This window comes from Dermochelys coriacea, chromosome 4 (assembly GCF_009764565.3).
Source record: "Dermochelys coriacea isolate rDerCor1 chromosome 4, rDerCor1.pri.v4, whole genome shotgun sequence".
Taxonomy (NCBI): Eukaryota; Metazoa; Chordata; order Testudines; family Dermochelyidae; genus Dermochelys; species Dermochelys coriacea.
In genome coordinates this window covers 82,067,255-82,082,780 of record NC_050071.1, presented here as the reverse complement: position 1 = coordinate 82,082,780, position 15,526 = coordinate 82,067,255, and the positions used below count along the sequence as shown (strand labels likewise).

Below are 15,526 nucleotides of genomic sequence, written 5' to 3'. Positions count from 1 at the left end.
TACTTCGGCACACTCCACACAGTTTGCACATCTGAGACCTTGGGGGTAAAAATAAACAAAGTTTATTTAATAGAAAAACCACAGATTCAAAGATAAAATAGGTTTCAGAGTAGCAGCCGTGTTAGTCTGTATTCGCAAAAAGAAAAGGAGTACTTATGCTCTAATAAATTTGTTAGTCTCTAAGGTGCCACAAGTACTCCTTTTCTTTTTAAAGATAAAATAGTGAGCGAAGGACACAAGTTACACAGACAAATGTAAAAACGCAATCTCAGCTTTTATACTTAAATTAGAAAAGGGATTGTATTAAAGTTACCTATTGCCTTGAGGTAGTTTCTCAGCATACCCTCTGGCTACAGGAGGGATCCAGCATTCATGAACAGTCATTTGCCTTAAGACTGTCCCTCAGGGTGTAGATAAAAAAACTTCAGGGCAAGTCTACAGTACAAAATTAAGGCAACTTAAGTTATGTGGACATATGGCCATCACAGTAATTAAATCTCTTTTGTACTTCCCCACTAGCTCCTTCTGTAAGCGGTGCACATCCTCACCAGGAGTGCTCGCACCAGCTGTCAGTATGGGGTATTGTGGGGCACTGAAAGCCGGAGCCCCCGGTGGTGGGACTCCACTGACACTAGGTTGACCGAACTACATTGACCTAAGTGCTATGCCTTTCAACCTAATTCTAGTGTAGACCAAGCCTAAGTCCTGAACCTGTTTTTGAAAGACTGTCCTTTTTTCTTTTTTTCGCCCTTTTCTTTCAGTCTGTGGTGACTTATGTTTATGTGGAGTAGGGAAATTCCCTCTTGACTTGATAGCCTGGATGTCTCAGTGTCTTCCTATTAACTCTAGTGGTCCATCATTGTCTTCCTGGGCTGGACAATGGATTGTTACTTAAAGCAAGCTTTGTATAAATCCCTGTCTTGGGAGGTGCCTCTACCCCATGCTGTGAGGTGTAGTGGATTTTGGAGTATAAATTCTGAGTACAATTTTATTTTCTATATACACCTATACATGGATTCATAAACTCAGTCTGTATACATATCTCATAATGACTAATCAAGTTCAGAACATTACAAGCTTTCATAGAAGACCTTACGTGGTATAACAATAATATAGTAAGCTATGCAATCAGTTGATTTAACTACTCATTTTTGGGGTTTAAACATGTTTTCCCTTTGGCGTGTCTGGAGTTGATTGTTGCACCCCTCCTTGTGAGTCTGATGCTGAAGTTTTGGTCGCTGACCATGATGTAAGCTTCACTTCTACTACACCCTCTTTTCTGGATAGGGTATCACACTTCGTTTTCCAACCCCTCAATATATTTAATCTCTATATCATATGCCTGCAAAACTATACTCCATCATAGCAATCTGGAGTTTTTGTTCTGTGGAGCCATATTTACAGTGAATGATTTTTTTAACACTATGATCTGCCTATTGAAGAGGTAGGGTCTGGGTTGTTTTACATACACATACAATAGCATAACACTACTTTTCTATTTGAGTAATTCTATTCAGTGGGAGAGTGTTTTTGCTTAGAAATGCAATGGGTGTTTCTTGTTGTCTTCCCATTTCCATTAACACAGCTCTGAGACCTGTGTTGGACACCTCAGTACACAAGTAAAATATTTTTTTAAAAAAAACCTGGGCTGGCCAAAATGTGCGTCTTTGATACAACTTCTTTTGCTCTTAATCAAAACCCTTTTGACAGGCATCTGACAAAGCAACTTTTTCTGGTTTTGTTTTCTGGTATAGTCTTGTGATAGGAGCAGCGATGTCACTGAAACCGCCCACTGATTTTCGATAATAGTTAACCAGACCTATAAAATGATTTAACCTGTTTCTTAGTTTTGTGGACAGGCCAATTCACAGTAGTTTCCTATCTCAGGGGATCTTGTTGGATTTGGCCTCCACCTATCCAATGACCCAGAAAAAAGAGATTTGCTGCCCAACTGTACACTTTGACACCTTGATTGTGAGACCTGCATCCCTGAGGCTTTTCAACATCCTTGCCATGTGTGTTCCTCCCATGTGGTGGTAAATATAGCAATATCATCTACAGTGGAGTGCAAACTCCTGGAACCCATGTAGCACCTGCTTGGTAAGCTTCTGGAATGTGCCTCCTGCATTTAATTAATCTGAAGGGTAGTACCTTAAACTCAGAAAATCCAAAATTGGTAACAAATGCAGTATGCTAGGGTCCTAGAGCCTGGGCTCCAACCCAAGCCTGGAAGTCTACACAGCAATGAAACAGCCCCGCAGTTCCAGTCCGAGTTGACTGGCATGGGCCAGCCATGAGTTTTTATTTGCTGCATAGACATACTCTTAGGGGTCTTCCCCTGACTCTCAGACATTACATGTAGGAGAGGCAATACCCTGTGGTCCTCATCTGCGTAGCATATTACATTTGCTATAAGCATCTCTGTATATAGTAAATGTTGTCAGTTAATATGTACAGTTAGGGGTACACTCTGACTATATTTCAGAGTAGCAGCCGTGTTAGTCTGTATTCGCAAAAAGAAAAGGAATACTTGTGGCACCTTAGAGACTAACAAATTTATTAGAGCATAAGCTTTCGTGAGCTACAGCTCACTTCATCGGATGCATTTGGTGAAAAAAACAGAGGAGAGATTTATATACACACACAGAGAACATGAAACAATGGGTTTATCATACACACTGTAAGGAGAGTGATCACTTAAGATAAGCCATCACCAGCAGCAGAGGGGGGAAAGGAGGAAAACCTTTCATGGTGACAAGCAAGGTAGGCTAATTCCAGCAGTTAACAAGAATATCAGAGGAACAGTGGGGGTGGGGTGGGGGGGAGAAATACCATGGGGAAATAGTTTTACTTTGTGTAATGACTCATCCATTCCCAGTCTCTATTCAAGCCTAAGTTAATTGTATCCAGTTTGCAAATTAATTCCAATTCAGCAATCTCTCGTTGGAGTCTGTTTTTGAAGCTTTTTTGTTGAAAGATAGCCACTCTTAGGTCTGTGATCGAGTGACCAGAGAGATTGAAGTGTTCTCCAACTGGTTTTTGAATGTTATAATTCTTGACGTCTGATTTGTGTCCATTCATTCTTTTACGTAGAGACTGTCCAGTTTGGCCAATGTACATGGCAGAGGGGCATTGCTGGCACATGATGGCATATATCACATTGGTAGATGCGCAGGTGAACGAGCCTCTGATAGTGTGGCTGATGTGATTAGGCCCTATGATGGTATCCCCTGAATAGATATGTGGACAGAGTTGGCAACGGGCTTTGTTGCAAGGATAGGTTCCTGGGTTAGTGGTTCTGACTATAGGGATTCTGTACATTGCAAGTGATTTCACTTAGTCTCTCTGTCACCTCAGAGGGCCCTCCTGGGAGTTCTGAATTTTATGTTCTATACAGGGGCTAATACCAGAACCAAATCACCTGTATCAAAGGCTCTTTTACTTGCTGTTTTGTCATGCCACCCTTTATGTACAGCTTGGCTTTTTTCAACATTATGCAGTACCAGCTCCATACTGGTTTGTAGCTCTGCCCTGAATTTAGATACCAGTTCATTCACTTATTCCCCTTCTGAGTCAGTGTTCCCACAAATTTCTGACCAGGTGTAGGCGGCCTGTGGCCTTCCTTCCATATAGGAGGTTGAATGGGGAAAACCCTGTCAATTCTTGGGATACTTTTCTGTAAGCAAACCATAGGAAAGGCAGTAGTGTACCCCAGTCCCTTGCCTTCTTGTCTACATACATTGTTAGCATGGATTTAAATGTCCCATGAAATCTTTCAACTAACCCATTTGTTTCTGGGTGATATGAGGCAGACTTTAATTTTCCACAGTTCAGAGAATATGGCAGGGAGCTTGCCTTAGCCCTGGTATGCACCACTGCCACCCCGGAGCCGCTCTAGGTAAGCGGCGCCGGGCCAGAGCCAGCACCCTGAACCCTTCCTGCACCTACACGTGAGCCCCCGCCACACCCCGCACCCTCCTGCACTGCAAACCACTGCAAACCCCTCCTGCACTCCGCACGTTTCCCTGCACCACAACCTCCTTCCCTGAACCCCCTTTTATACCCTGCATCCCTCCTCCGCTCCAATCCTTTGCCCTGAGCCCCTTCCTGCACATCACACCCCCTCCCGCACCCCAACCCTCAGCCCCAGACCTAAATTCATGGCCCTGCATGCAATTTCCCCACCCAGATGTGACCCTCAGGCCAAAAAGTTTGCCCACCGCTGTTCTATTTGAAAATGCACCCTACTGATTATGGAAACGAGAGCACTTGCCAGTTTCTGCATCTATATTAGCTAGGGCCACTGCCTCTGAATATCTGCCAGTGAAGTCGTCTACCACCAATATATATTTATTCCCATTTTTGGATGGTTCAGGGCAGTGTTTCTCAACCAGAGGTACGTGAACCCCTGAGGGTATACAGAGGTTTTCCAGGGGGTACATCAACTCATCTAGATATTTCACCTACTTTTAGAACACTCTGCATAAAAAGCACTAGTGAAGTCAGTACAAACTAAAATTTCATACAAACAACAACTTGTTTATACTGCTCTATATACTATACACTGAAATGTAAGTACAATATTTATATTCCAACTGATTTATAATTCTATGGTAAAAATGAGAATCTGAGCAATATTTCAGTAATAGTGTGGCTGTGACACTTTTTAGTATCTTTATGTCTGATTTTGTAAGTGAGTTGTTTTTAAGTGAGGTGAAACTTGGGGGTACGTGAAACAAATCAGACTCCTGAAAGGGGTATAATAGTCTGGAAAGGCTGACAGCCACTGGCTTATGGAGTGGACCAGTAATGTCCATGCCAACCCGATAGAATGCTTCTCCTATTACAGGTGATGGTTGCAGTGAGGCTTTGCGGAGACCTAGAGTCTTTTTCCACTTTTGATACAAGTCATAAGACTGACAGTATTTCTTCTAGGTTTATACCAGGCTAATAAAAATTTTCCTGAAGCCTTTCAAATATCCTCTCTAATCCTAGATGTCCAGTGGCCAAAATGGATGAACATCCCGTGTACCTTCATAGGTTCAGACCGTACACCCCCCTCAGTGTCCTCTGTATGTCTTGAGCTCACCAGAGCTTTGTTCACTTGGGCAGGATGGGTTTGGGTTTGGGATTACTAGATGGGTGCCTGTTGGGATATATTTGGCTTCACTTCCCCACTCCTTGCTTTCATGAACAATTTGGGGACCCACTTTTGCAGGGGGCCTTTGCCCTTCCCATTGAGACTTTTGTTCAATACCCATTCTGATCCTGTACATGCAAATCAACAGCCCAAGCAGCCACATGGATTGTATTGGGAGACTTTTCCCGTATGGCAGCTCTGATTTCATCTGAGCAGGCATTAAAGAAATGTTCTTTGGGTAAACATATCAAACTATTTCCCATAATCCTCTTCTGCCCCTTTACATTTTACCCATTTTTTTGTATAATCACACATTTTATGCATAAACTCCTTATGACTGATATTATCATGCAACTTTAGGTTGGTAAACATGGTATGATTCTGGAGTAAGTTGAAACCTTGACAGTATAGTTTTCTTATATTTATCATAGTTCATGGCCTATGCCAGTAAAGACTTGGAAACCTATACGTGAGCTGTAGCTCATGAAAGCTTATGCTCTAATAAATTTGTTAGCCTCTAAGGTGCCACGGGTACTCCTTTTCTTTTTGCGAATACAGACTAACACGGCTGCTACTCTGAAACCTGAAATTTTGGAAACCAGTACAGACATTTGTTTCCCAATAGGGATGCCATTGGCCTGGCATATATTTCAAAAACAGTAAAATATTCTATGCAGTTTGAGTCCTTAAAACATGGACACAGTCTGTCCCAGCTGAGTGGGTTCCGGTAAGGATTACCCATTGGTTGTGAAATACCTTTTTGCTGCTCCAGTACTCTGGGCTGCATTTCTTGTGTCTCCATTTGCTGCTTGTGTGCGCTCTCTTCTGCTTTGGTCACTGCCGTTTGTCGCTGCTGGGCCTGGAAGCATAAGATCTCACCCTGACTCTCACCAGCCCAGTTACTCTTTGCAGGGTGTCCCCAACAACCCTTCCAGTCATGAGGCTCCCCACATCCATCCTTCCTGAATTCTTAATTTTCAAACATTTGGACAGTTCCCCTCTGGTTTGAGAGCCCCATTGATGGGACTACTTGCAGTACATAAAGTTTAGTATGTATATAAATCTTTGCAGGACTGGGGCCTTCTCAGTAGACTGTTTTAAAAGATGTTTGGTGACACGTTTCTATATCTAAGCAGGATCAAGTCTGTGATCAAGGGGCAGAATTTTCATCCAAGTGCTGTTCCTTAAAATAGGATTGGTGCTCCTTTGCACCTTGGAACAGTCCCAGAACATGGACAAACAGAGACTCAAATTCCCTGAATCCTGTAATTAACAATTATCTCAGCATATCTGTCTGGTCACACAGGGTGGTTTATATGCTTATGAAGTGAATCTACAATTTAAAATGAGGAAAGCACTAAAAAGAATATCAGCTAATAACCTTATAAAATAATCTCACTCTTTTTTTAATATATTTAGTTTTTTGTAAGTGTGGAATCTGTGATAGAAAAATATTTCTCCCACAAAGCTCTATACATCTTCCCTGAAGAGTAGGGTTTTTTCAAAGCTGTGGGACTCTTGAGGGTGTCCCTCCTTAATTACCTCTCCAGAAGCATTTACAATTTTTTCAGATATCAACAAGCTTCCTAAGGCTTGTCTACACTTACAGCGCTGCAGTAGCGCAGCTGCAGTGCTTAGTGAAGACGCTACCTGTGCAAACGGGGTAGCTTCTCTTGCTGGTATAGGTACTCCACCGTCCCGAGAGATGGTAGCTATGTCAACAGGAGGAGCCTTCTTGTCGATATAATGCTGTCCACATCGTGAGTTTGCTCAGTATAACTGCATCATTTGGAGTGTGGATTTTCCACATCCCTGAGTGACATAGTTATATCAACATAAGTTGGTTGTATAGACGAGGCCTAAATCAGCTAAATTTTGCACTGAGAGGAGTAGGTAGGAAACTTGCAAAATTTTTACCTTTAGAGAAATGCAGCAACTTAATCATAGACTCAAAGGACTAGAAGGGGCTGGGAGAGGTCATCTCGTCCAGTCCCCTGCACTCATGGCAGGACTAAATATTATGTAGATCATCCCTGACAGGTGTCATCTAACCTGTTCTTTAAAATCTCCAATGATGGAGATTCCGCAACCTCTCTAGGCAATTTATTCCAGTGCTTAAACACTCTGACGGTTAGCAAGTTTTTCCTAATGTCCAACCTAGCCCTCCATTTCTGCAATTTAAGCCCATTGCTTCTTGTCCTATCCTCAGAGGTTAAGGAGAAAAAATTCTTCTCCCTCCTCTTTGTACCACCTTTTATGTACTTGAAAACTGTTGTCATGAATAAGTTAACCTGGGACGACAAAAGAGAAGAGGTGAATCAATTGTGCCTTTCAATTATTGTTACAGTGTTTCCAGTTAAATTCATCTTATCCAGTTGCTACCGAACAAAAAATGAAACTGATGGGATTGGAATATTTTAGATTGTTCTGACCTAATGTATGCTGTATGTTAGTTTCACTTTCTTTCTACATCTGCTTTAGTTCAGGTGTGGAGATCTTCAACCATAGAGATCAGACTTTCTGTATGGTGCTAATATTATTGAGTATGTGTTGGTCAACAGGTTGGTCTCTCGATTTTCCACCAAGGTTCTAATCAAAAATGAAGGGAAGACAACAAGCTCTCATTTGGCCTGAGAGGAGATGTGAAAACATATATTGAAGAGATCCCAGCCATCTTACCTTTTTATTGTTTAGTTTGTCTTTAAAGAGGGAGATTTTCTCACAAGAAAGAGTCCCATCACAGTTTTATTTTCTATCATCTGTTAAGGCCTTGCAGAAAGACCGGCCTTGCACAGAAATATACCAGGCAAAATGAGTACAATGCTGTTGTCAACAGAGCTGCACTTTTTCAATAAAATCATAGGTACGACTGTCCCCAGAACTGTCTAGAGATAACCATGTTCTTAATGATCTTAACATGACCATGCAGGCAAATACAGCACTCACCTTTACACCTGCTCTCACTTACACCTTTGAAGCCACTTTGTGATCACCAGAAAAAACTGTTTTCTTAAGCCCCGTCTATGTTAAAAAATTGACTCGGCTGTTATGTTTAACCAGCCACCAGTTGTTGCTATTATGATATCAGTATGGACGGGGATTTCTTTTTTAAAAATAATCTGTGCTAGCAGAAACTGTGCTATAGACTGGCCTCCTATCAACAAACAACCTGATCCCACAGGCCTGACTCAAGCAAAATTACAGACTTCTTTGGCAGTTTTGTCCGAGTTAGGCATGCAGGATTGGCTGTGTCAAGTGTGGACACGTGTGTGTGTGTGTGTGTGTGTTACAGTTGTGTCTAGCTGTAACTTTATTTGATAGTTGTTTGAAAGACCAAATAGATTAAAGATCTAGCAGTATAGTAGAAACTATATGAGCCTTCAAGCAACAGTCAAAATAATCAGTTTATAATCAGTTTATAAAGTAGGAGGTCTCACACTCTGTTGCTCATTGTATGTCATGGGCTGCTGCTATGGCTAATCATTTTAAATGAGGTTAAATGTCGTCTGTATTTTATTAATACTCATAAATGTATTCAATTCTGGAATCTTACCACTGAGAAGACAAAAGATTAACCTATAACTGAGTCCCTTTAGGGTAGAATTGGGTGAGAGAGAGGGAGGAGCGAAAAGAGAGAATTTTATTTTCAGAACCAGCAGCTTTAATATACTTTAGAAGAAGTGAGATATGGTTCAGAATTCTGATTCTTTAAAACAAAAATTCTTGGATGGATTGGTTAGAAAGGGGAAGCACTTTTATAAAATTTAAGACCCCAGAGGATGGGCCAAATTTCTTCTTTCACTTATACATGGGCTATCCCACTGGGGTCTGGGTAAAAAAACTGCAGCGTTGGGCCCCATGTACACTAGGAAGCTGACCTGTTGCTGACCGTGCAACGGCCTCCCCATTGTAGGTGTAAACCAGAAAACAAACAATGTTTTCAACACCATTTCAAAAAGTTTGGTTGAAACATGGGGCCATGTGAATGTATACAGCATTTCCTTATCCCAGGAGTGGCAAACCTGAGCCTGAGAAGGAGACAGAATTTACCAATGTACATTGCCAAAGAGCCACAGTAATACATCAGCAGCCCCCCATCAGCTCCCTCCCCTGCTCCCAATGCCTCCCGCCCCCTGGCAGCCCCAGCGATCAGCACCTCCCCCTCCCTCCCCGCACCTCCTGATCAGCTGTTTCGTGGCAGGCGGGGGGCGGTGGAGGAGCAAGGGCACGCAGGCTCAGGGGATGGGGTAGGAAGGGGTGGAGAGGGGGCAGGGCCTGTGGCAGAGCCAGGGGTTGAGCAGTGAGTCCCCGTCACCCCCCAGCACATTGGAAAGTTGGTACCTGTAGCTCCAGCCCCAGAGTCAGTACCTGTACAAGGAGCTGCATGTGGCTCCGGAGTCATAGGTTGGACACCCCTGCTCTATCCTGTTGCAATGGGATGCTAAAGGTCAATATAGGCTGACTTTGAGAGCATCATGTGTCTAACATTTCTGCTTCCAGTTGTCAACCTGAGCATGTTAAGAACAAGATTGTACTCCAACTTGTCTCCCCCATAGCAGTACCAGGTGGTACCAAGAAATTGGCTGGAAGTTTTTTCTTGCAGGTGGCTTGAGCTCTGAGGGGCCAGATGTACAAAGGTATTTAAGTGCCTAAGGATGCAGATAGGCACCTAGAAGGATTTTCAAAAGCACCCAAGTAAGTTAGATGCCGAAGTCCCCCTGACTTGAAGTGGAATCAATGGGACTTGAAATCATTGGGAGTTAGGTATGTAGGTGCTTTTGTAACCCCTCTTCATCTCCCTACTGTATTTTCCACTGAATGCATCCGATGAAGTGAGCTGTAGCTCACGAAAGCTTATGCTCAAATAAATTTTAGTCTCTAAGGTGCCACAAGTCCTCCTTTTCTTTCTTTATTTCTAGGTGCCTAAATACCTTTGTAAATTTGGCCCGGAGTTCTTAAATTTAGGGTAAAGTGGGAAACAGATCCCTTGTAGCCCTATGGCTCTATGGCACATAGCTATTAATGCTACGGAGGAATGGAGAGGTGTGCGGAAGAGGCACAGCTGCTCTATTTATAGTGCAAATGCTAAACAAAGGCTGGGTGGGGGGGATGGTATGGGAAAGGCTAGAGTGAAAGAACTTGCCAGGCTTAGTATTACATAGGCCTCATGTTAGTTCCTGGTTTTCATTTCTTTGTTTTGAAATAGATATATTCCAATGAGAGGTGAGTCCAGGCTGGAGTTATATGACAGCCAATAGTACTTCCCACTTCTTTGCTACTTTCATTGGAGGATTTCAAAGTTCTTTGCACGCTTTAATTACCTAAATGGCACACAGTGGCTTTCCCATTCTTTATTGATTGATTGGCTTTAAAGCACTTCCATCGGAGGCTCTAGCTGCATGTACACAAAAAAAGAAAAAAATAAATAAACATACAGCGAGAGCCTTGGAGAAAAGATGAAGCTTTGCAGCGTGAATTGAAGGCCCCCAAATACAGGCTCCGGCACTTATGGGGGAAGCAAATTGCAGAGTTATGGACCCTTCTCTAAAAACACCCTGCCTCCCTCCATGAGATGCCATGAAGTTACTTTGTCATCACAAAGAGAGTTACCTGTTGGAAGAGGAGGATGTGTCTAGTGTTCTGTAATTTCTGGGATACAGAATTTATATTAGGGATTTTCCACAAATTCCTACTATAGATTAATTACTTACTGGTTAAGATCAAGTTTTTTACTGCATTGTTAATTTAGCTGAGTTGCACATCCTGTATATTTTATGGTATGCACATAACATAAACAGAATTATTTCAAACTATACATTTAACAAGAAAAATAGGAACACAAAATGATATTTTATAGCCAAGTTAACATTACAGTAGAAACTTAACTTTTACATTTCCTTATTTTGTTTTCCACTCTAACTATGCACCAGTACCAATGCCTTAGTGTAATTTTTCTATTTTTAAATTATTTGTTACCTGAGCTAAATTAATCCTGTGTTAATACTGTACTTTTGTGTAAAGGAGTGGTGGACATGCAGCTGTTTTAGAAACCACAATATTCTGTCATATCAGGTGTGGTCAGTGTTCTCATTCTGAGAAAGAACTGCCTGGAGATGCTTCTGAAAATGTTACAGCTTTGTTTTCTATAGCAGAACTCTGAACATTGCCTCTGAGGAGCGTTGCCTGGGCTTGTATATACTTCGTTTAACAGAACTTTAATAGTGTCTGTGCTTGCTCCTCTGTGGAAGTGTATTCCAGACAGTGCCCACATTCTCCTCCAACTGGTCATTATTTAGAGGGTTTTGGTATTTTGGTTTTTGTTTTGAAATAAATAGGCCTTAAACCCTCTCTCCTAAAGATCTTTGATCAGACTGAGTGGGGATGGCCTAATATACTTGATATATGCTACCAACGGCAGATAGAGTTCTGCCTTGGAAGATCCCTAGTCTGGAGAAGAGAGAACTGCACCAGCAGGGGAAAAGCAGGGAGACCCCTCTGGAGGCATCCGTCTCCCTGGGAGAAAAGAGAGAGCCACACAACTCCGCATTTCCATCCTCCGCAAGACCAGCTTCTCTTGAGCAGTGGTGTTGGCAGCTGCATCTCTTCTCCTGGCTGGACCCAAGGCGGAGCTCACTGTATTACCAGGCTGAGGGCTGGCACTTCAAGTTAAATTAGCTGCTGCTCCCTTGAAGATGCTGATGGGCTCCCTCCTCTTTGCCTCTTAACTAATTAGTTCCCCAAAAGTAGGCCTTCAATTTTTGTCCTGGATATTTTGGCTTCTACACAAATATATACAATATGTCCTCTTGCTGAGCTTCAGTGCCCGCGCTTGGAACAGTGAGGGCTGCATTGCACCTTGCCAGGATATATTTACATAGTTTACATGAAGAAATGCACCCAACCACGATATTTGCGTGTGCTTGTATGTTCCTTGACAGATTAATAGAAAATGCGGTTGGTTGAGTTCACCAGCCACAGAAATTTTCAGTTGCTCAACTTTTGTCCTGCTGCAGTTTTGAGGAGATGGTATCTGTAAGGGGGAAACTTTTAAGGCTCTCCTGGGCTGCATCTTGTCCCTGATGTATAAACAAAACATGCAGTTGACTTGCGGGAAAGCTAGATATTGTATTTAGGGTTCAGTCCAAACATTTCTGTCATTTCTGTCACAGAGGATTCAGTGAATCAGCCCTGAGCACAGCTTAAGATACGTACATAGTGTTTCCTGTGTCTGAATTCTATATAAACTCATAGATACTGTTCCTGTTCCGCAGACATTTCTCAAAGCACCATACCATGTAAACAGGCAAGCCTGCTTTGCTGTGACTCACATGACAGCTTTGTTAGCAGGCCTCTCACACGGAGACTGAAACTTTGTACATGGATTCAGCTATGGTCAGTTTCTGGAGATTTGGTTATTTTCTTCATATCTGAAGGTGGTGGGGCTAAGCAGTTAATAATTTTCTATGTTATTTTTGAAGTTCGTAGTCATTTTAGTTAGTGACTGTAAAGAAGGCTGAAGTTGAAACATTTTGTGGCTTGCTCTACACAGCCCTTCCAAGATAACGCGAGGCAGTATGTTTGCTAAGAGCTGGTGGTGATCCTGCTTGTTATAATTTTGCCTTTCTGTTTGCCATATTTTGCCCTCAGATTTTAAACATAATTCCCCAGTGGCTTCAGTAAACATATCTCCTTTGGGCAGTGAGAGGAAACCTTAATTGTTAGTCAGCCTGATATTTGTAATCCCATAGGAAAAAGAACAAACCCATTTACACTAATCTCATTGCTATCCACTTTCAAATATATGGCTCTGGCCCCTTTAAAAGTGTGGTGAAGTACAGAACAATTGCAGAATGGGGAAGCTGGAAGTAATGCAAAGTTCCTTCCCTTTTGACATAAAGAACAAACAGAGAAACAGGAGGAATTTGGGGTGAAAAAACCCAAGTAAAAGTCTTTGAACATGGAAGTGATTGCAGGCTTCTCAACAGTTTTAATGTGACTCTTAAATCTATATCTAGTATCTCTAGATCTCGTGGTCATTGGCACCTTAGAAATGCCTGGGATAAGTTAAAGTTTTCTTTAACAGGTTCAAGACTTTGTACTCCGGTGTGAATAATTTACAGGTACAAACAATGAAACAACATCAAGTTTGTGTGGTATGTGAGAGAAGCAAGTTTGGGTCTAAACTAGCTACACTGAGATACAGGCAAGAGGCTTGAAGAGCACTGATTCCTATGTATTTTAAACTGTAAAATGGTTGCTAAAGAAATCAGGGACTAGATGGCTCAAGGGGTTGGTAATGGGACAGGGAGACCCAGCTTGCCCTCAGGTAGAGTGACAATTGCTACCAGATGGTTGCCCAGTGAATTACAGTATACTCCCATTTATCCAAAACTCTGTTATTCAAATCCTTGTCCTCCATCATGAGATACTTGAGATGCACGCTCTCTTGCAGCATGTATCTCATGCAGGGGTACAAGGGAAGGATTTGGATAATGCAGAGGTTTGGATAATAGAGCAGAAACCAGCAGTGGAGGATGCCACCCTGCTGCTTAATGGCACCTGTGTGGCTGCAAGGCTGGTGACATCTGATCCCTGCAAGCACAAAGTACAGGGAAGGCTGTGGTCCTGGCTGGACAGAACAGAATCCTGGCCAGATGTCTCTGCTCTGTCCTGCCAAGATCACAGCCTTTCCCTGCACCTTGCGCCTGTGGGGATCGGGTTCACTAGCCCTGCAGCAGCGCTGGAAGCCCTCCGCAATCCCGCTGTCACAGGAGTGAGTGAGTAGGGTATACCAGACATCCCCAGCCAGGACTGTGGGGGAAGAGCCCCCTCCCGTGGGGGAGGCCACCCTGCAGCTGAATGGCTCCTTCCCTCTTGATTATCTGAACTCCCAATTATCCAAATGAAATCCATATCTCCCATGCTAGTTGGATAATCGGGAGTATGCTGTACTACACTGTAAAATACATTGGGAGGCTCAGGCAAGTTCCAGGTGGACAGGTATCCAGACTACAGAAACAGCCCTCCCAGAGGGACAGAGGACTCACTGGATAAGAGTTTGAATTGTTCATTCAGTTTAGTGGTGCTACCGCTACAAGGTCAAAGTTGAGGCATGGGAAAGCTTCACTCCTGCTGTCTGTGCTGGACCTGATGGGTGGATAAGCAGAACATCAGTCTCAAGGACTGTCAGTCAGATGCTGTTTACCAGCCCTGTGTTCACACACTTTTAAAATAAACAATTCAAATTTGCCTGTTATCGCTAAGAAAGAAAAATCTATTTTTCTGCCTAGGACACAGTTAAGTAACCGTAACACTGTCCCTTGTTTTCTTCTTCTTCTTCTGCTAAAGGTAACAATGCCTGTGGAAAGAATGCGGATGCGTCCATGGCTGGAAGACCAAATAAATTCAAACACAATACCAGGGTTAAAATGGCTAAATAAGGTAAGATTTGTACGTATTTGATAAACAGATCAATTGTCACAGGGTCTGAAGCTTGGTTGCTTAGATCTAATTCTCATGGCTTCCTGTGAGGTAAAGCAATGAGGATAGGCAGATTTGAGCTGTTCTTGCTGAACCTGTTCTTCTAGCTCTGTGTTCAGGATTTGAGGAGCTGTTTTTCCTTATCGGATCAGTGACTCTTTTAAAAACCATTTTTCTTCTTCTGCCTTCTTTTGTGGGAGCAGGTGCTATGGAAACTCCACTGCTTTACGCTGGGAACAAAGTGCAGAGCCAAATGGCTGCAGTAGGACTTGAACAGAATGCTCTTCTGAACTGTAACAGTCTACTCTGCATTAACCCCTGAGCTGATATGCTGATCCCTGCTTGGAGCATGGATACTTACTTGATTTCATTGCTACAGGCTGTATGGTAGAACTTAGAAGGGTAATGGGTGTCTTTTTCCATATAAATCCCAATCAGCATTCTGTACTTACCCAGAACTCTCAGTGGGAGATTAAGATGTTCAGAGAATATAGGATCAAGCCCCAGAACATCAAAGCAAATGGTTTTCTTGAGCTAATTTTTAAAAAGTTCAAAATAAATGTAAGGCCTAAAAAAATCCAAGTAAAATCACATGTATTTTTACTATGGAAAATATTAATTTATCACACATAAAAGCATGAGTCAGTTATTTTCAGCCATAGTGTGCTAATTTATCATGTACAGGCATGGGAAATGATATTAAGGCATGTTTGATGTATAGAAATGTCAAATTTGCCATTCAAAGTCAGACAGTGATCCAGTTGGTTTGGTACCCTGTTTCCAGTAGTAACTTGTTGCTTATGTGATCTGCTTTTGAACTGATGCATGATATTTAGCTTCTATTATTTTTACCTTAGTGTGCATAACTATGAATACTAGCGGTCACAAAATTATCGGGTACTTTTT

The 15,526-nt window shown here is 42.3% G+C and overlaps 1 protein-coding gene across 4 annotated transcripts in view; it reads left to right on the top strand.

Moving 5' to 3' along the window:
* The window catches only part of IRF2 (interferon regulatory factor 2), a 68,666-nt gene that overhangs the window by 18,433 nt on the left and 34,707 nt on the right, over nt 1–15,526 (top strand). For 3 of the 4 annotated variants that reach the window (XM_043513584.1, XM_038399383.2, XM_043513583.1), the window contains exon 2: nt 14,489–14,581. In XM_043513584.1, the coding sequence (XP_043369519.1) occupies nt 14,495–14,581 (87 nt within the window). In that variant the 5' untranslated portion in view covers nt 14,489–14,494. Of the gene's footprint in view, nt 1–14,465; nt 14,582–15,526 lie in introns of those variants that run through there. The other variant, XM_043513582.1, reaches the window with a different exon arrangement.